This window comes from Meriones unguiculatus, chromosome 14 (genome assembly GCF_030254825.1).
Source record: "Meriones unguiculatus strain TT.TT164.6M chromosome 14, Bangor_MerUng_6.1, whole genome shotgun sequence".
Lineage (NCBI taxonomy): Eukaryota > Metazoa > Chordata > Mammalia > Rodentia > Muridae > Meriones > Meriones unguiculatus.
Genome location: NC_083361.1, coordinates 82,080,146 through 82,102,345, shown reverse-complemented (window position 1 = coordinate 82,102,345; position 22,200 = coordinate 82,080,146). Strand labels below are relative to the sequence as shown.

At 47.3% G+C, this 22,200-nt stretch overlaps 1 protein-coding gene across 1 annotated transcript in view; it reads right to left on the bottom strand.

Annotated features, from left to right (window-relative positions):
- Positions 1-22,200, bottom strand: part of Tenm4 (teneurin transmembrane protein 4) — a 388,185-nt gene that overhangs the window by 342,636 nt on the left and 23,349 nt on the right. Inside the window, 2 exon segments of the mRNA XM_060367590.1 lie at positions 16,795-17,064; positions 20,258-20,545. Coding sequence (XP_060223573.1) covers positions 16,795-17,064; positions 20,258-20,545 — 558 coding nt within the window.

Here is a 22,200-nt window from a genome sequence, read left to right as displayed (position 1 = left end):
AAAGTCTTCAAAGCCCTTCTTCCCATCTTAACGGAAGATAAGACTTCATTTCTGCTTGTTGGCCGATTCTAGAATACAACAGGTATTTAGCAGAAAATTCCTACTTGTTCACACACACACACACACACACACACACACAGTTTCCATACTTCCCAAGCTCTGCCTTAATTTGTTTCCACACTGTGTACGTATGTTGGTGTACCTTGCACACTGTCAAGTGTACCTTCCCTTGACACTTGCGGGTGCTTGCACACAGTGGTTCCAGCACAGACACACTGTCAGGTCAGCCCTCTGCCGCACGCACACTGTCGCTAAACCTCAGCTGCCAGGTCACTTCTGTGGTCCGAGGCAGGAACGTGTGCTGAGGCCATCCTGCCCCAGCGAAGGGCCGAGTCATTGAAAAGGGGTATAGGACTGGGTGGTCGTCTGACTTGCTTGAACAGGGAAGAGAAGAGAGCTTCAGCATCCCTGGAGTCCAGTGAGGGGTGAGACAACTGATCTATCATTCAGACGAAAGCGCTCTCCCTGCCTGCAGTTCCCGGGCACATGAACTCAAGTAATCCTACTCCTGATGGGGAAACCATGGTGCCTAGCAAAGTGCCTGGCGCCTAACAGGCATTTCTAATGGGATGGGCTATTTTCTCCTCAGAAGAGACATTGAAGTCTTATGCCCAAGACCTTAGCACATGATCATACTTAGAAATAAGATTGCTGAGGCTGGAGCGTAAGATGTGGTCACGCTGGAGTTAGGGAGGCCCTTTTATCCAACTTGCCCTTCTAGGACAAGAAATAAATGAATACGTTGATAGAGACAGGGCCACGTAACAGAAGGCAGTGATGCAGTTGCAATGGTAGGGCCAGCCAGCAAGCCATCGGAGGCCAAGAGGAAATGAGGGAGAATTCTCTGGATTTCAGAGGAAGCGCATCCTCCATGTCACAATTCTTCCATCCAGAGTGGTAAAGAAGTGGCAAGGTGGGAGATTTGGGGATCTGAGTCATTCTGAGGCACCCAGGCTTGTATTCTGTGTATGAGTTCCATATTTTATATCCTCTTGGACCTCAATCGAGTATTCTGAAATAACGGCACAATGTATAGGATGTGTGGAGAATGCTTTTCAGCCGACATGTATTGATGGAATCTCATGTCCAGGCTTTGACCCTATGAAGACAGATGCAAACACCACAGTCTTGCCAAGACAGACTGAGGCCTGTAAAAAGGTCTACATGTAAAGGAAAAAGAATGCATGTAACCATGAGACATAGTTAAAAAGGTCATTGAAAAATCCCCCTCATGAGATAATAACGAACCCCTGATGGTTAACTATCACTTTCTCATCACTACCGTCTGTGCATTTTGTTATATGGCCCTTGTATCTATGGATGTATTCATTTATTTCTTGTCCTAGAAGGGCAGATTGGATAAAGGGACCTCTCTAGCACCAGTGTGACCTCATCTTACAATTCCAGCCATAGCAATCTTTTTTCCAAGTAAGGCCAGGTTAACTCTCACTTCCACTTTAAAAGTTACACCCCGTTTTTGAGCTGTAGGCCTTGAGCTTCATTAAGACATCATCGTCATGGTGGAATATAAAACTGATCATTGCTGCGCAGCTCTTTTTTATATTAATTAGCCAGCTGTGCAGGAAAAAAAGTAGACAAAGCCTGACCTTGCTCTCTGGGGATGCCCAGTAAACATCTCACTTGGTTTAACTATGACAGCAGCCCCTAGAAAGCTTCCCCTCTGCCTTTTTGGGGTTCTGCATAATCCTCATCTGTGAACACATATCAGATTTGTCACAAAGGTCTTGCAGTAGTCTATGCTCAGGAAAACAGTTTGTCCAGTGATTTCTTTCAATATTCATCATATCTGCAAGTCAGTGATACTCCAGGAAGAGGAGGGAATGTGGGTTCTGGAGTCACGCAGATATTATTAAAAAATAATATGCTTGAACTGGGCCCCGGGCACTTATTACATAAGTGACCTTATGAGTGGTACCTAATGTGTCTCAGTCCCTATTTTCCTATCTGCTCCAAAAGAAGATAACAGTTTTATAGAAGCAGGAAGATAAAATAAGGGTTTTTAAAGACTACATTTATACTTGGCTTGTAACAATTATTGCTGAGTATATATTATCAAATAAATTTTAATAGCACTTAATTCAGTAATATAATTATATCTATTATTAAATAAGTCATTTGTATTATTATCTTCCCTGAACCTGGAATTTGTCAAGAGTGCATACAGCTTTCTGGCGGCTCTCAAAGCAAGTTCTCAAACCTGTTACCCATGTCCTATTCTTTATCTTTAGGTTTGGCTTTGCATGATGGTAATGAAGCAGGGAGGATCTAGAATCTATGGGTATCTGTTTAGGAGCTTCTAGATTGGGGTTAACTTGGACGGGAAGACCCACTATAAATTAAGGCATGACCATTCACTATAAGTTAAGGCATGACCATTCACTATAAATTAAGGCATGACCATTCACTATAAGTTAAGGCATGACCATTCACTATAAGTTAAGGCATCACTGTTCAATGAACTAGTGTCCAAGACTGAATAGAAAGGAAGAAATGAGAGGACCGCCATCCTCTGTCTCTCTGCTTCATGACTGCAGATGCAATGAGAGCAGCTGTCTGAGATTCCTGCCACCATGCCTTCCTGCCACGGTGGACTGTACCCTTCAACTGTGAGCCAAGACAAACTCTCCTTGTCTCGAGTGGCTTTTGCTAGGTATTTTGCCATTTGGGTGAGAAAAGTAAGTTATAGAGATGAGAGAAGGAAACGGCAGCCTGTGGTGGACAGGAACTGGCCTGACACCCTCAGCTAGGTAAACAGTGGCATTTTCCTGTTAGATGTCAGCAACCAATACCATTTTCTACACCAGCTTCAGACAAGTCTGTGACTACAGGGATGAAGCCAAAGGTCGGGGCACCCTGGGATTATTTCTGAACTCAGGCAAAACCCAAAAGCATTGCATAAACCACATTAAGATCACACAGCTCTTGTGCTACCTAGCATCAGAGACAGATACTTCCTCCCATGGTTCTCTGACAGTTCCTTCTTGATTGGTTGGCTACTGGCCACTCGGTGCTGTTCCCGGCACTAAGGTGTCCTTCTGCTTGGTGGCTGCTTAGTGGGGGGGGGTATCCCTGTCTCCTCCTTTGTTAGTCCCTAGGCTGAGACCATCTCTAGCTTCCTGCAGCCATGCACAGCTAGTCCCATGCACAGCCAAAAGAAAAAAACGAGTTTCGTGCTGTTTTGGTCAGCTTATTTAATCTACACTACCACAGACCTAGGTACATAGTTTTATTGTGAGCTTCCCTTGAACACGGGTTGCTTTCCTCCAAGAGGCATTGTTTCATCTCTTTTCCTATTACTTGAACTAGTGTCAAGTGAGCCTCATTAGGCGAGTTCTCCCAGATAAAACTTACAGCCACTGGTTAAGAGTTACTGTAAGTACAGAGTGTTGAAAAACTTCAACCCTGTCCTGAGAAGTATGTACTGGCTGGTCTGCTGGAATCATTCTTTGATCAGGCAGGAGGCAAATCCAAGGGCAGCATGCAAAAGAGCTAACCCATCGTGGACTGAAGATCGCATCCTTAGAGAGTTCTTCTGCCTGCAAGGCTGGTCCTGGGCTGGTGTCTGGGAACCTGCTGATAACTAGCCCTTCCCTGAATCATGACTGTGACTCATGGTGCCTGGGCTGCTTATCCATGTAATGTGCTTATGTTAAACACCTGCATTGTTTCTGAGCCTGGAATTTCAGAGTAGCCAGAAGTTACCTATATGATCAATTCCCTGATCAAAAAGCTGGGTCTCTCCTGTGCTGTCTTAGAAGAGATGCCCTCTGGATGTCATTACAACTCCTGGCTGCAGGGATAAAGCTCACCCTTGTCATTCAGCAAAGGGAAGCTTGAAGCTGGCTTCCTCCTCACTCTTTCCCATATGCCTTCCTTCCCCTTAGATGCTTTGCTTAGGGTCTCTTTAGGACCATAAATTTTGGCAGTGAGTCCTGATGTATACTGGGGCCCTCCAGGGTTTCCCTGAACTGTGGGTGTGCCCCAACAAGGACTCCAAGTTTTAATTTTACTGTCAGGGTTCAGAGACAGGTGATGATATGGAACGCAGGTATTGAAGAGTTTTTGTGAGCTCTTCTGCTCTTTTTAAATGTGAATAATAATGTCCAGGCTACTGAGGCAGATTTCTAAGACCCTTTAAAATCCACCTGGGGAAAATGTGGCCCAAATATTTTCTCCAAATACAATCCATTCTTTAGCACTCCTAAGAGTTGTGAGTGCAAAGGTAGATACAGCTAGGAAGAAGGCTAAGTCCTATGTGACAGGAGGAGGGGGGTGCGGACTGGAAAAACTACATCAAGATTAGCATATTAGCATATGAAAAAGTCAGTTGTCAGAGAAAGGCTGGAATTCCTTCCCCTCCCTGGTCTACACAGAGAGCACAGGCCCTGACTGAAAACAGGGTGTGCAAATTTGGGAGAGGCAGATGTACTGGTAAAATGTTCTTGTGGAATGTATACAATTTCCCCTTGCTTATTCAAATGCTGATTTCTCTCCCCCACTATCTAGTTTCAATCTGGACATTGCATTGTGATGTTTATTCTAAGCATCACCTGTCTCAAGTTTGTGTAAACATGCCACCATTTGTTCTCTGTATTGTCAATAAAACAACCAGCCACAATGCAGAGCAAAGGAGAGAATAGGGTGAGACATCCTGGTCCGGAGGGGAGGAGAAGGAACAAATGGGAGGGGTAGGAGAGCAAAGATCAGCTGGAGAGGTCTTGTAATCATGAGGAGAGACAACCAGACCTAAGATATGACTAAAAGCAAGTTTAATGTGGCAAATGTGGGAGAAAACTATGGGGACTTGGAGGTTTAGGATTGAGTAACAATTGCCCAGCATTCTGCTCTAGGTTAATTAAGTAAATCTTAGTCTCTGCGTGGTGATTTTGTTATACAGCTGGTTTAGGAATAACCACTGTTTAACTAAAAGATAAATCAATAATAAATATTAATAACCCACAACACAGATGCTATGGCCATGACCTATGAAGGGTCAGGCATCCCTGTGGTCCTGCTCTGTGGAGTGAATGTTCCTGCCTCCGCTCACCAGCTCATTCCTATTCTTTGGAGTGCTTTCCCTTTCTTAATAATTGTCTGTATTTCTATTTCTGAGCCAAGGTACAAGGGCCCCTGGAAACTTCAGGAGCTCTGGGACTTGGATTATCTGTAACCTTGGGGTGTCAGCACACACTCTCTTAGCTGCCAGGTCAAGGATGCCTGGAGGTGCCTGGATTCTAATTGCTGCCTAACTTCTGCCTTCAGCCCATGTGGTTCCCACTTGAAGTGGCTTCTGCGTTTTCACAGCCCACTTCACACCCAAGATGGCTCTTCTCTCCTCCCTCTTCCATCTTTACAAGGAGCTACAATCGCAAACAATTTCCCTTTGTTTATATCCTGCTTTGAACCTGGGTTGTTTCGCATGCTCCCTTCCATCATTGGTGTACTCACAAAAGCAATTTATTTTGTAGTTTAGGGTACTACAAAACTAAGTGTAGCAAACTCAGTTAGGAGCCAGGCTGTGGAGCTGGGGTGGAGAGAAGACTCCTCTTCACTGTTGGGAACATAAAGGGGCTGCCTGTTTCTTTGAAAGGGAGTGCACTTCTTCCAAGAGGGGCCTGTTTCTCACAGAGCAGCCTAGGAGAAGAGGAAAACCAGGCTTGTTGGAGCCCTTATACTTGGCCTGGGTACCTGCGAATCATCCCTGGAAAAAAAGCCAAACTGACTGGCTGCCAGATGGAACCACGAGCAGCCATGAGTGGGTGTGGAGTCAGAGAGCCCTGGAGGTGAATCCCATCTCTTCCTCAACCCAGATAAGTGATGAACACTTCTGGCTAATGATAAGCCTTGTAGCTACTACCTCCTAGGTTCCTGCAAATGTTAAAAAAGTAAGTATATGCTGTTATTATTAATTGCACAGCAGTTCATGGCTGTGCAATTAATAATAACTGCATATACTTACACAGCACCTCCTATGTGCCAGATAATATGCCAAGTGCTGCGACTCTCTTCACTCGCTTAATCTTACAACTTTCTTATGCAGAGGGTAGAACTGTCCCAACTTTCCAGACAAGAAAACAGAGGAATGGAGAAACTAAGGGACTTTGCCTTGAATATAAAGCAACATGTAGTGAAAGCGATGGGGTTCAAATGCAGACAATGTGGCTGCAGAGCCCGAGCTTAAGTGTGGGTAAGTATGTTTTTCTAGAGGGGTAAGCCTGGTGTATCAGTATCATTTTTAACCTGCAAAAACATTGGTAGTCATTCATTGAAATCGTTTCATGTTCCTTTCCCCACCAGGTAATACAGCTAGTGGCTCAAGTTTTGGATTTAGACAGCTCTGGCTTAGAAATGAACTCTGGGACTTCCTGCCTGGGGGACGACTAAAACTTTTAAGACCTCACTTTAATCATTTATAAAATTCTAATAACAAATGGCTTACAAACTGATCAGGAAAATTAAATGAAAGTAAGTGCTCATACTACCTGGCTTCTGTACACAATAGAGAGTAGTAAGCATTAATGACACCTTTGTTACCAAACATAGAGTTTAGGAGTAAAAAGGAGAGGAAAGGGCAGGAAGAAGGAGAGCGAAGGGAAGAGTTAACCCGGTATATTAGTTTTTTTGCATCGATCTGACCAAATTACCTCAAACAGACAACCTAAGGGTAGAAAGGTTAATCTGGTTTTAGAGGAAGGCTTTGTAGAACAATTCATATCATGGTGGAGAGGAAGTACAGCCAGCATTACTGGAAGTGGCTAGAGGTAACATACCTCAAGAACTCACCCCTGCAGTGACCCACCTCATTCAGCCAGGCTTCACACCTCAGTCTTATAGAATGTTCCAAATCATGCCATAGTCTTCACCACAAGCATTCTGAACTTGAACCTTCTGAAAGCATTTCTGACGACATGTATGAGGAGTCATGCTGCTGAGAGTTTATGCACCTGTCTCAGTTAGGGTTTCTATCGCTGTGTTAAACACCATGAACAAAAGCAACTTAGGGAGGAAGGGAAGATTTCACTTATACTTCCACACCACAGACCATCATCAAATGAAGCCAGAAGCCTCTGAAGCAGAGGACATGGAGAAATACTGATTACTGCCTTGCTCCCCTGCTACTCTGAAATCATATCTCCCAAATAAGGCATGGGCTCTTCTCCATGCCTGAAGCCCTGTTTTTCAGAAAACTCAGACCAAATCAGTTTTATTAATATGAGAGTGCAGAAACTATATATGCAAGTAAACTCCATAAACTAGCTCTGATGACTGGTAGGGAACCCTCTAGTCCAAGTTTAGCCGAGAGGACCTGAGAGCACCAATGCATCAGGCTCACAATTAACTGTTCAAGGCAAGTCATTCTAATACGGGTTCCAGCCAGACCTCTAGACTTACTCTGCTGGATTGCTTTGCAGTTCATACACACACACACACACACACACACACACACACACACACACACACACACAATTATTGTCTTGAGAGTAGGGTCTCCCTAGATGTATCCTAATGTGAAGCAGGGGAGATCTTTACTTTCTTGCTGGTAAATTTTTGCTTGGTTTCTATCACTTTCAGAAGAAAGGCTGCATGCAAGCCAGTAATTCAGCTGTATCCGCCTCCCTTTGGCCCCTCTCTTAATTCCTTAAGCTTCAGCCATAACAAACGTCAGCTGTTTGATAAACAGTCCACCCAGCCAGCAGTCAGACCCAACCCCCTCACTGTTAGGGGTTCTTCTCTGCCTGGCTGCTTCCCTATCAGAGACAGCTGGTCTTGTCACCATGGGAAGAGTTCAGGGAAGGGCCTTACCCTCTCTGAATCATCTAAGGAGGTTTGTCCTGGGTTTCCCCCGAGATTCCAAGAGTGACTGGTGTCATCCTCCCCACATCCAGCTTCATGTATCAAACCCATATGAGCCCCCTGAGCCCCCCTTTACCTTTTGCCCACCCCGTACTTCCACCCCACAATGAGGTCAACAGAATGAAAGCTGTTCCTACATGGTGGTCCATCTACCTGGGTGATTAGTGTGAAATTTAATTGTGGTAAGGCCCTAGGGTTTGGGGGATGTTAAACTCACTTGCCATGTTAGCTAGCTACATGTGGTGTTCTTAATACATGCCCCAGCTTTCCTCTGCCGTCACTGTTGTCCCGAGCAGAGTGGTCCAGATGGCTGAGTGAGTCCACCTCATGACTCATCCAGCCCCCAGGTGCTCCGAGGGCAGCACTTCCTGTTTGAGGATGCTTTGCTTGCCACCCTCCCAGCTACCCTTGGGCTGATGAGTCATCCATTCACATGGGGGACAGACAGAGAAGGGAGGGCAGGCTCCCCAAGCCAGGTGGTCCCGTGTTAACATCCAAGCTCCAGACTTTGAGTCAACTCAAAAGATCCTAGAGCCATAAACTCTGCCCTGATGCATACTTCTTCTCAGATAGGGGCCCTAGAAATAACAGGCCAGTAGTTTTTGCTCAAACCCATCATGAAATGAAACATGGAATTTTTGAGCTAAGTGGTCTTTAAAAGTAAGGGAATTAACATTTACAGAATCCCGTTATGCACTGGACACTTTCTTTAACTCTTTTTAAAACCATTACTTACTATTGTGTGCTTGTGATGTGAGCACAGGCATGCATTCACACGGCACACACACACACACACACACACACACACACACACACACGCGCGCGTGCGCGTGTGCATGCACCCATGTGGCAGTTAGATGCCTTGTGGGCTTAAGGGATCAACCTTGGGTTGTAAGGCTAATGTGGCAGCCACTTTTACCTGCAGAAGCATCTCATTGGCCCCTTAAACTCTTTAGCCATAGATATACTTACTTTACATGGTGACTTAGTACATAAGTTGTGTAAAGTGTCCTTGAAATCATCATCTTACAGAGTAACACCCATCTGTCTCTGTGCTGTCTTCTCTCCTGCATCTCTCTAGTTCATTTATTATTTTAGTGACGGTCCTAAGTCACAGAGTTTATGTCATAACTGGTTATCAGACCCTTAGATCCCTTAGGCCCCATTTGTTTGGCTGTGCTCAGAGAAGAAAAAATAGCTGGTGTAGGGCACCATTAGGGGTGGCTATGGCCTGGTTCTGAAGCCAGATTGTCCCCGGATGCTACAGACTGCACTGGAACTACATTCTCATCAGCAGGAGGCCCTGTTCCCACCGATGGCTACTCTGTCATCTTGAGTGGGATGATGTTCGAATAGGCTGAGGAAACTCCTTGCCTTGGACAAAATGGAGCTTACCCAAGGAGGAAAATGCCTCTCTAATATTTTGGGAATGAATTCGGTCACTGCATTGCTTCCACTGGAATTGAAAGTCATGTTGGTGCGAATTAAAAGCAAAATTCTTGTTTGCCACACCTCTCTGTACACTTACTGGGTCTTAACAGAGTCTCAGGAAAGCAATACATTTTCATTTACCAAGGTCTGAGTCACCTCATCTCCTTCTCCTTTCCCAGTTCAGAAACAGCCTGATTAGCTTATGGGTGGGAGGGGGTTGGGGAGCACTGCTTCTGGATCAGGACTTCCTAAAGCCTCTCACAAGGAACCCCCAAGAAATTGTTAATGGTCTTTAAACCACAGCTTCCATGTCACAGCCAAGTGCCATAGAGGAGAGGTCCCTAGCCATGTTTCATGACAGCAGTGTGAGGCTGCAGAGCAGAGGAAGGGTTGAAATTGTGGCTAAAAGCAGAATTTTAGTAAAATAAGCTAGTACCAACTGTCTCAAGGTGAAGAGAATGCTAGGCCAGGAGTGGGAGGGAAGCAGCAGGATCAGAAAACAAGTTGATCAGCAGCCGGGATGAAGAGATAGGATGAGAATCGGCTGGGGATGTGGTTCAAGATCAAAGCCACAAACTAGGAGAGAGCATGGGATGGACCAGTGACTAAAGATCCAGCAATGGTGTCAAAGTAGGTGTGTGGTTACAGGATCAAATAGATGTGCTCTCCCCCTACAGTGCCTGGGAAACTATGTTGCTCATGGAACTAAGAGCGGGGGGGGGGGGGGGTGTGTGGATAGTCCACCACAGGCCATCTCTTTGGCCCCCTCCACTGTTCTACATACTGTCCCCGCCCCATATTGCTGTTCAAATAAGCCATGAACATTCTCCATCAAGGTCCTTGCAGCTGTCCTGCCCTCTACTGTTTTTATTCCACATCCTCAGCTCATTGATAACAACTCCTGTTATCAACGACAAAACTCCAAATTCACTGTCTCTATGAAGCCTTCTCTGGCCACCATGTTTAAAATTATAGCTCCTCTCTCTCACCAATGGGACCTGTTCACACTTACTATCTTGAAGCACCCTATACAGTTTAGTTTTTCATCTTGTCACCCTGTTATCCCCATTAAAATCTAACGTCCTTAAAAGTGAGTAGAATTGAGGATTGACAGAATCTCAGTACTTAAAGTCATTCCTAGAATATAATAAGTGCTCAAGAAAAAAAACCACACCATCTGAAATATACACTATCTTAGTGATAACGCCATGAGATGTTTGTGCTTGCTGAGAGTGGACTGTGATATCAAGGAGGCCCTCCCTCATCTCTGACTCAAGCATGTTTGTGTCAAGTGTCCTCCAAATCCTGCCATGGGTCAGGCTACCCACTGCCTCTGTAACCAGGACAGGGGAAAATAGCAAACACCTAGGGATATTAAAAACACTGTGTCCTTGAGAACAGCTAGAAGGCAAACGATTCCCAACAGACAGTGCCATTGTTTATCCTACAATATAAAAACACCTGTGGTTGTAATAAGAAGTCAGAGGCTCACTGATGGAGAGAGTCTCAGGCGGGAACTCCAGCTGAATGATTCCTGCCCATTCCAGTTCTTGTGGAGGTTGTAAGCCAGATTTGATGATGTTACCTGTTTGCTCTCACTCTCAATCACGTTATTCAGTTGTCCCCTGCTGGATGTTAAAAGAATCTGCTTTGATGATATTTTGTTACCTATGTGCTACTCACTATCTGTTCTTTTACTTTTGTTTGCTACAAGCTTAATCAACTCCCTCATTTGAAACAGAGTATGGCTACTGCATTCTTCAGATCGTACAGAACAAGGCTGAACTCTGTCTTATGTCTTCCCACACGCCAACCTCAGATTCCCCAGAAGGCACACTTGCATGTGTCTGCTCTCCATAGCCTCTGGGGATGACCTCACTGTCCACACCGAATGCTCTTTCAATTTCTCTACCTGTTAAATTCCTCCTGATCCTCAAAGCCTGGTGTCTAGCATATCCTCCATGGTGTCTTCTCTGATGCTTTTTGATTGTCCTTTTCTCTTAAACTTCTTTCTCTAGCTTGACACAGTAGGAGAGTGGCCTGGTTTGACTTCTATATCCCAATCATATTAGAGAGGCCATTAGTTCATTTGCTTCTCTGAAAGTTTCTAACACGGACAAGGAAATTTATGTTCTAGATACAGCCAGAACTACTTCCCAGACCTCACAGGTTATGAATCGAAACAGCACACACCACAGAGTGGAGTGGTTAAGCGACATAATGTTGTTGGCATGGGACATCTCTGGGTTTAAGTCTTGGCTCTGTCCCCTTCAAGATGCCACTGAACTCCAGATCAGCATCCTTACCTAGAAAAAAAAATGTCTCTTCTAACCCATTATTCCTAAATCCTCGGACTCATACTCATCCTTTCCAGTCCCCTTTAGAACCTAGGGGCTCACAGTATGCTCAGGAGTTTCATGGCAAACTGCCCAAAAGGAGAAAAACTTCCTGAAAACACGGGTATGTTCAGGCAGGAGTGTAGGCTGGTTCCTGAAGGGACACTCAGTGTGGGCATTCAGTTTCTAGCCCAGCTATTTGGCTCAGCTCCGTGTCCTGGAAGACGTCTTTGGACAGGAGGCTGAGTTGCAGCACTCTGAACATTTCCAACTTACTGACAGATTTCTTTCTAGATCTCAGAGAGAGCAAATTCTCAAGGGTCTAGGGCCAAGGAGGGTGGAGGGCGAACTAAACCAACTTGAGAGGAGCTCTCTCTTCACATGCCCGGGGGATGCTGCCTGCTCTGTGGACTTGATGCCTCATTAGCTTAACCCACAATTTCCTCTTTGATGCCAGACTGTGTAATCATGGGGGCTAGTGGGGCAAACTGATTTCCTTCATTTTCTTTACTGAGTGATTTTCTAAGTTGGCGCCTGGGATAAAAGCATGGAGGCCACCCAGGCCTCCTCAGGCCTCCGGGTATGGCTCCTGAAGTGGGCTCCCTTGGGAAGAGCTGTCTTTCTCTCTCACTCAGTTAGCTCTTACCAGGCCTTCAGACCCACGCTCAGAACATGAGTGAGGTAGAGGATGGACCTTTGCATACCCCGGGAAACTGAGGAGCTCCTTTCGCTGGACCATGTAGATCATGAAAAGGGCATGATCAGATGCCTGAACTCAGGACCCACTGAGTGGGGACTTCCACAGTGGTATGCAGGCCAGCAATACCTCAGAGATGGCATGAAGTCTTATATTTTTAATTTTAATTGTTTTTATTTTCTACGTGCATCTATATCCCCCTTCATTATTATTATTATTATTATTATTATTATTATTATTATTATTATTATTTTCTTTTTGAAATAGGGTCTATCATTGGCTGGCGCTGATGTTAGGTTATACTGGCTAGCCAGGGAGACCCAGGGATCCATCTATCTCCATGACCACAGAACTGGAATCTCAAGCTGGCCTTTTATTCTTTCCAAATGTTGATTCTGAGGATGGAAGTCACATTCTCATGCTTGTATAGCAGGCACTTTACTGACTGAGCTATCTCCCCAGGCCTTTAATTTTATGTTTTTTAACTATGATGATTAAACTTACTTAGCATTGAGGCATATTAAAGAACATACTCTGCGCTATCAGCATGTTTACATTACTGTATGGCCGTCACACCTGTTTATCTCCAGAAATTTCTTATTCTCCCAAACTGGGGCTCTGTAGCCAGCGACTCTCCCCCTGTCTTTAGTAAACCACTAGTGTATTGTTTTTAAAACGCAGATCTGTGGTTCAGAGAGGCAAAGCATGTTGTTCAAGACCTCACAGCTGGAACATGCTGCAAGGGACTGTGAGGCGGGGTCTCTCAGGTGAGTATTCTTTCTAGTCTGGATGCCTCTGCTATCATACGGAATCAGCTTCCCACTTCTGCCCCTACTTTCTGCTTCCTACATTCTAGAATAACGCCAGAGACACTCAGCAATCATGAAACAAATTGCACAAGAGATTTTTGCTGTCCTGCCCCAGTGATGGGACTGGAGCCCCAACCACACCCTCTATCTTCTGAAAAACATTCACTGGGTGCCTTGTGGGTGTCTGTCATGCTGGAACCTCCATGCTGCTCCCAGTCTGCTGACCCCTCCAGGAGGAGGGACCTGAAGGCTATCTCTGCCTGATGGTCTTGAGGAGGAAGACTTGTGTCACCCAGTCAATTTTGTAATTTATTTCAAACATTAAGCAATGACATAAAATGTTGCTGACATTAACTTTCAGGGACAGAAATTGGCTTTAATGGACCCTATAAAAAGTTATTACTGATGACAATTGCACACAGCAGCCCTGTGACCTTAGCGGAAGCTCCCACTGCTGTCAATAGTGTTGACCATTACTATTGACTAATGCAAGGTCTGTGTGGAAAAAGAGTGCACGTTTCTGAGGCTGGAGGTCACGGGGGTTTGCGGTTTGCCTTTTACATTTATCAGGAGGTCCCCTTGAGAACTTGGATGCACACTGCCGCTGTTCTCAAAGGAGAGACCACAGACTCTTGTGACTCAGATGGATGCAAGCAAGGAACCAGAGAGACCCACGTTCCAATCAAAGCTTTTCCGACATCCTGATAGGTGCCATCGTGTTAGTCGAATTTTGTCTGTGGGGTGTTTGCTTTCCCATAGGGCAGATGGGAATGCCCTCGTGATGCTGTGAGGTTTGAGGCTATCACGTGTGCACTGGGACATTGACAGGTGCTGATTTCCCTTATTCCTGAGCAGTGGCCTCACTGTGATGGGGTAAAGAGCTAACACATCCAATATAGCCAACCCTCGTCCTCTGATGGGATCCAAGCTCGCCTCAGAGAAAATGGAGCAAGATCCAGGTCAGAGGATGGGATGGTGGGAGGTTAGATGGGAAGGGCAAGAAGAGAGGAGAGCCTGGCAAGAACAGACTCTCCTGACAGGGCCTGTCCTCAATTCAGCCAGGCAGACAGCACTGTGCTCTTTATCTCCCTGTGCCTCAGTTTCCTCAGCTAAGCAACAGTACTACAAACCTAACCAGTGAATAAATAACAAGCCACTCTGATGACCACTATCGTTATTCAGACTGGAGTATAAAACAGCCATGACTGCAATGGAGGTGGGGCTCCAGAGTATGGAAACCTACAGGGTGTGTGCTTTGGAGTCCAGGCTTAAAAGGGGGTGTAGAAATCAGGGTCCTCTGTTGGACTCCCTTCCCCCTCCTTTCCTGACCATTTCCTCTGGGCATAGCTGCCTTAGAGCTCTGAGTGGAGCTCTAAGGTCCAAGTGGGGATGGGAAGCATGGGGAGGGCACCATGCCAGGGAAACAGCAACCAACGCCCTGGCCCCACAATCTGCAGGCTCACCGCAGGTGTCATTATCCCCACAACAGAGGCTTGATTCAGCTGTAATTCAGCTCTCAGGGATATACAATAACTCGGGCAGCATCCGTCTTACTCTGTCATGACTTTACAGAAAGTGATCCTTTATCACTGTAGCAAGAAGCCTTCAAAAGAACAGGAATAAATAAGGCTAACAGAGTTAAGAGATTTTAGATTGGCGAACGGGCCCGAGTTCTAATTCCATCTAGCATGAGAAGCAGGCGGATTTCCTGGTCTCTGTGGCTACCGTTCCTTGTGCAATGATTGTGATAAAATCGACTTAAAAGAGTTGAAGAGGCAATAAATGAGCTCCCGTGGCTGAAGCGCTCAGTCGCGCCTGGGCATTGATAATCAGGAGACGTGATTAACTCTCTGCATCCCTATTGCTTTCATCCCATGCACCTTCATCTTCAGCACGCCAACATCAGACAGCCAGAATCCCAGATCTACAAAGCTTGGACGTCACTCAGCTCAGCATTACAAAAGCAGCTATCAGAACACTGACTGCCCCCTCCCAGATGAGCTGAGGAGAAAGGGTTCCCAGGGCAGAGACTATGAAGGGTGCTATCTACAAATGCTGGTAATTTACCCACCAGCATGCATGTTAATATTTTAAAGGCTCTGAGAAGTCCTCCACGAGAGAAACTGGTTTAAGCTTGCTTAATGTTTCCTCACCACGAGATCACAGAAACACTTTCCCTCTCCTAATTTAAGAGCTCAGAAAATAAGAAATGCTGACTTCATTCAAACTAGAAATGAGGAAAGCGAGGGGCAGAAAGAGGACACAACACAACCAAAGCCATACTCCAGACCAGTGATGGGCTAGATACCTCCTGTCCCCCCAACAAGACCTCATTTTTCTGTGTGAACCTGCCATTTAAGCTTGTGTTGTGGTTCCGTGCACAGTGGGTTAGGGGGAGACAGGGCTGTTAGTCAGCCTGAGTCTTAGCAGGGGATAAAAGCGTACAAGTTGTCCACCGTGGAAGGGAAGATCCACAGGGGATGAGGTCACTGGACCCTCCCTGGAGTTGAGGGGGAGGGCGATGCTCCCTCTCTGGGACCCCTACAAAGAACTCCTCTGGCCCTATGGCAGAAGAGACATCTGGAATCCTCCTGCAGCTGCCTCTTTAAGGGGATGAAATCCTCTACCTGGTTCTGACTCCCCTGGTCAGCTGTCTGATCTCTAATCTGGGCTTTGATCTTCTGCAGCTCAGCTAGAGCTGTCATGTTAAAGGGGCTAAGCCCTTGTCCTGACCCAGTTGCTGGCTGGGAATCCAGATTCTTGCTTTTAGATCTGGCAGCCAGTAGGGGGCACTGGCATCTGGCTGGCTCTGCTCAAGCTGACTTTTTTTTTTTTTTTAAACAACATCCTATGTTGCACCAATGGTTATTGGAAGAAAGACCCCAGCTTCCTGGCCTAGCTTCTCAGAAACAAACATCTCCACAGGTGGGGCTGTTCTAGGCTCTGCCAGTCTCTGAGGCCCCAGTGGGCCCCTCCACACTGCTGTCCTGGTAGGGCAGCCACACTTTGGTTTTGTGGCACACATTTCCTGACCCCAAGCGTTTGGATTCCTGGACACTTGACACATACAATCATATAAACTTATTTTTCCTAACTGGAACTTTGGAGCCTTTGACCTCCATTTCCCTTACACTTCTCCCATTTGACAGTGTTGGTCTGTAAACCTTTTGAGCAACATAAGACAGTGGAGTATGGCAGGAGATTGCCTAGACTGCAGAGAAAATGGATGCTAGAAAGTCTAGGAGATGCTAGAAAGAGCTGGGTGCTCAGACTCCACAAGGAACCGGCTGTGCAGCGGCTGGGCTCCCGACACCCACAGCCCTTACCTTGCAAGCAATAACCCAGCACTTTAGTCCTGCCCTAGTCCGGACTGAAAGTGCAGTGACCCCTCTCTGACATGTCACCAATGGAGGGGGGGGGGAATTTCATGTGACACTGCAAGAGGCTCTGACTTTCGCCCACTGAGGGCAAAGCAATTTTTCACTGGCTTCACCAGAGCCCAGGCGATACAGCAGGAAATCAATATTATAATTAGAACCATGGCCTGGTAACCCGGGGTGACCGACAGGCCAGGTGAGCCACTCACCGGTCTCTGTGTTCTCATGCTCCGTGTCAGTGAGCGTGAGGTTGGAGTTGGCCCGGCTGGACAGGCAGGAGCTGCGCCCTGACCGCGTGCTCCGGCCCCACAGGCGCACTGGGTGCTCAGGGGACAGCACAGTGTCTGCTTCCAGGTCCGCCTCAGAGCTGGCCCCCATGGAATAGCCACAGTGTGGGAGGCCAATGTCTGTCCGGTAGAGGGTCCCATGAGGGGGCGTCATCTCCCCAAGCCCCAGCTCACGCAGGGTGAAATTAGTGCCTGAGAGGAGACAAGATAATCATGGTGAGGATGCGGGTGGGGCCGGTTTTCCCAACCAGAAGCCCCTCACGGATGGATTCACCGCTCACTTTACCTTCACGGTGATGGCTCCGGCCACCTCCTCTGCCTGCAGGGCTCTTTCTGCCTGTCCTTCCCCAGCCCAGGGCTGTGCATCAAAGCTGACTCAGGCTGCCCTCCTCTGTGACAACCTCCCCCATCACCTGCTTACACTTAGGTGCAGTTCACTGTCGCCCTCCCCCAGTTCCCTCTTGAAGATGCTCTTCCCAGAGTTTGAGATGGCAGAGCTGTCCGCCACTTCTGCTGAAGGTGGCTTCCACACAGGCTGAGGCTCTGTCTTGTTTATCTCCCAATTTCTACGCCTCCAGCTGAATCCAGTCGTGTAGAGGCTCTCAGTTTAAGATGTCTGTTCAACTGCACTGAAGGTTTCTGGTTTCCTCTCTCAGATGGGACTTGTCAACAAGTCCAGAACAGGACAGAAACTTCTTGGATGAGCCCTACCTACATTGTTTCCCTAGAACCAGGAGTTCTTTTCTGGCCAGGCCAGGGGAGCCTGGAATGGGAGATGGTTCAGAAGCTGACTCAGCCATGACCTGACATATCTGATGTTAAAGTCGTGAAAGCTTCCCATATTAGTGGGTAAATGATGTGTTCAGGATCTGAGCCCCCTCGTGCCTCCCATACGCTGACCTGGTTAGTCTAGCCACTTCTCTTCCACCCCCTCCCATTATCTCCTCCAGACCCAGCTGCCAGACAAACGGTTTCATGTCAGCAGGCCCTGTACCTCAGGGACCTCTGGGCTTGCTCAGTGGCCAGGCAAATGTTCCGATTGGCTGGGGTGTGGGCCAGACCAGATGTTAGATACTTTGAATCTCACCCCTGTGCGCCATACTCTACTTTGCTCTCCTATTTTTCTCTCCTTCTAAGAAAAAAACAAAGAAAAAAAAAAAAACGTTGTAGCCCCAGTCCCCCATCTCCTCTGCAGGTTTCTGGCTGCTGTGCACGCTCCAGCCCTGCCTCCATCCCCTCCCAGCTCACACCATGCACTTTACTAGGTTAATCCTCTCAAGAGAGGCCACTCACGTTACAAAGAATGACTGCTATGCTAAGTGAAAACCCAAATTTATTTGCCATAAACAGCCTGAGCCATACTGGTCTCCATATGGCTTGTCCTCCATTCCCTTTGAAGCAGACAGAATTGGCATCAATACCAGTGAGCTGAGGTGTCCTGAGAGAAAAGGAATGCAAGGTAAGGGCCAACTCCCGGAGTTCAGGGAGCCTGGTGAGACCACTGGTGAGGTGGGAGATTTATTTCTCCATGTGTTCTGTTTTACGACCTTCAACTTCTTTCCCGAGCAGCCTAGAACATGGCTTTCCATCCCACCTCCCTCGGCACCTAACTATGATCTTAGACTTGGGGTCGCCTGAGCTTCCTTCAGTTGTGGGGCAGAACCTGTGCCTTCAAAGGGTCTTTAAAGATCCCAGATGACAGTTTGCAAACTGTGCCACACATGCTTGTGCATGCTCGCTTGCTTTTCACAGGGACCACAGGGGCTTCTTCCCTGAGCCCTGTATGCTAGGCTTGCATCTGAGCCGCTGGCTCACTGAGTTCTGTCAAGCACAGGGTGGGCAGAGTTAGAGGAAAGCTTAGAGGTGTTTTGTCTCTTCCCTTCCCCAAGGCTCAGAGGTGACAGTGAGTAGTGGGTAGCATTTATAAAGCATCGGTTACATGCCAGGCTCGAGTGGCGAGGGTATTGTTTACAGTCCTTGCAAATCCTCACGAGCACCCTACCATTAGGTGCCATTATCCCTCTGCACAGGTGAGGATGCCGAGGGCTGTAACAGCGGCAGAGCCAGAACTCAAATCCAGATCTGTCCGATGCCAGAGCTTGAGCTCTTAATCACAAACCTGGGAAGAGCTGTACAGCCGTCATTTCTCAAGCCTGGGATGCAGCCTTGCTAGTGGGGAAGCTTCCCTGTGGATCCAGGCCTGGGGGAGGGAGCAGAAACGAGGCCGGAGGTGTGTGTGTATGTGTGGGAGGGGGAGGGGTGTGTGCACACAAGCGCTAATGTCTGCATGCCCCTCTTACTTGGTTGATCTTGCATATATGATTCAATACTGGGCTGTTGTGAGGATTAAACAGCATTGCTAAAACATATCTACACTGCATTGCTTGCTGCGTGGCTGATGCTGTCTGTGGAGGGGAGTGGCACACAGCAGAATCCCAGTGGACTTCTCCCATTGTAAAGGAACACGGTCACCTTCCAGGCCTCACGGGCACCTTGGAGGTACCTCAGCAGGAGGCCATCATCCCTGCAGGATACAGCAACAGTTCAGATGGGCTGGGCCATGGACGGTGGTGTGTGGAGAGGTGGTGGAGAAGGATACAAAAAAAAAAATGTAGGAAGACAAAGAGGAAACTGAGGAAGGTCTCCTGGTGCCAGGCTGAGGAGCCTGGAGTAGTACATAGAATCATTCTCACGCTTCGCTGTGGCTTGTGGAAGAGAATGGCTTGAATGGAGCTCTGGGAGTGGATGGTCATTGAGGACAGCCTACTAGGCATATAAAATGTAAAAATGTGCAGGACCGGGAAGTGGCAGAGGGAAAGGAGAAAAGGAGCTGGCTGAATGGTTTTCTGGGGCAGGATGGCTACACTTTGGTGAGGACTAAGTGGGAGGAGCCAGGGAAGGAGGGTCTGACACCAAGGTTATCTTCCAAATCACTAGGTGTTAGTCTAACCTTCAGAGCAGCCTTCTCTCAAGGTCACGCACAAGGACACAGGAAGGTGCTAAGATATGCTTGATGAGCGAATAAATCCCTAAAGCAAATCATGCTTACAACTTAAAGGTGGCATCCCACTGAGGCCTCCCTCAGCAGTCACAGTATTAGGATGACTGCTCATGGCCATCTAACCCAAGAGGACAATGTTTAGCAAGAAAGTGTGACTCTGGACTAATCCTGGAGGCCAGCCTCCAAACTAGGCAGCTAGGCCAGAACACATCTGTCCTAGCAATGAACTATATAGGTCAGGCTCTCAATAGACCCTGGGGCCAAATCGGCAGGAATTTGCATTTTTTTTTCTGGGGTTACCTCCCTGTCCAGCTCACCTGCGTTTTCACCGAGGCACATCTGTGCCTACACTGATGCTCAGCCCACCCTGTGGTGTGTACTCACCCGTGTGGCAGAACTCCTCTGTCTCCTGTGGTACCATGTCCTTGACGCGGCTGCCGTAGGCTAGCCGAGCCTCTTGGTCATAGGCCTTCAGGGTCTCACTGGAGCTGTAGGACTTCTGTGGGGCCTTGCCCTCCTCGCTGTCCGCCGAAGAGCTGGTGTAGCGGTGCTCGGCATCGCGGCGCCGGGTCAGCGAGCGATAGGGCTTCCTCTCCTTCACATCCATGGCCACTGGCTCACGCTCTTCCACATCCACAAACTGGGCCCTTGCTGCGCTCAAGGCAGAGTGGTCTGCAATGGAGAAAACAAAAGGAAGACTGAGCCCCAGATCTGGACAGGGGAGGCAATGCCAGGGTTTAGCCTGGACCCAATGTTCTTGTGAAGCAAAGTGAGTCAGGAAGCAGCTTCTGAGGTGTGGGCAGGCTCCAGCATTCACAGTCAGGGTACACGGTGCCTCTGTCACTGGGTCTACCTGAGGATGCCCCATGCCCTCCTCTAGAACAACAAAGACCAAAGGGTGCTGGTACCTAGTGACAGCTGGAGGCAGGAGATGACTCCCTGTTATTTCTATCATATCTCAGCTGAGAGAGGCCTAACCCTGAACTTAGGGGCTCCATAAGAAGCTGAGAAATGACTGACTATTCCCAGGCCAGGAAGTAAAAATATTTCTTCAGTTATCACACTGGATCACTGTAGGTCTTCAGACAGTGTTACTTTCTCCACACTGATTTACATAGGGGCTGGCTTTACATTCCCACCAGCAGTATATCAAGGTGTCCTCCCCTTCACATCCTCACCAGCATTTGTTGTTATGTTTTCTTGGTGGCTGGCCATCCTGAGTACACATTAACACTACCCTGAGTTCGATCTCGCCTAGGTCCACACTGACAGCCTGAGAGTTTGTAGCTTAACGGCATCTGCAGTCTCCCTTCTGAGTCTTTTTTGGCTCTGGGGCACATACACAACCTTTCCCCACCCCTGAAAGGGCCAGGCCTTCAGTCTAGGAGGAAAGCAGTCAACAAATGAGATGACTCGTTTTTCTTGAGGTCTCCAACTTCTTCGGTTCTGGCTTCCCTTTGTTCCATTTGTCAGAGCAACAAGAGCGTAGAAAACATTCACTTCTTTGCTGTTTTGCTAGAGAAAAGGCTGAATAGGAGCTCTCTGATAAGTGGAATGCACCTGGGGTCTCACTGCCTGGCTGGACTCTGCCAGCAAGGGTGATGCTGGGTGCTGCCCCCGATGCAGTTGGTAGGTGATGGTTAGGGGACGCCTTCCGAAGTTTTAAGACAAGCTGGGGATTTTAATTTTGAAATAAAATGTGTAATTTTCAAATATAATCTTTTAAATTTCAATTTCAAAATGTGTTGCAGGCAAACAGAACCCAGTGGTAGGCCAGATTTGGTCTGATGACGAGCAAGTCTGCCCGTGGCCAATGGCATCTGCATCGTCCCTTCCGCTTTCCCCTCAGAAGCCTTCAAAGGCTCTCTCCAGGGTAGCTCTTAGCTCAGCTCCAGTGCAAGATTCTGGCCACTTTCTTCACGATCCTCTAGATGCACTCAGGTCAACCCTGTGCCCTAAGCCAGACACCACAACCAAGGAGATGCTTTGCATTTGGCACTCCCTATCTCTGGATGTATTCTGGATCCTGAGTGTTTACTATAGATTTTTCCTGCATTGTTCAAAACACGTATGACTTTGGTCCCTCTAGTAATGCCAATTTTGCTACTACTGGCTAGAGACCAAAGTTGTACCTAGTTGCAGTTAAATGGAATGGATTTCTGGGGGTCTTAATTCTCAAAGTGTCCCTGATAATTTGAGGAGGACACACAAGAATCAATTATATCGCTAAGGGCCAAGACAAGGCTCCAAATTCTGCTGTCTTTTAAAAATATTTGTCTATTTTTTTAATTTTCTGTGTATGAACGTTTTGCCCGCAGGTGTATATG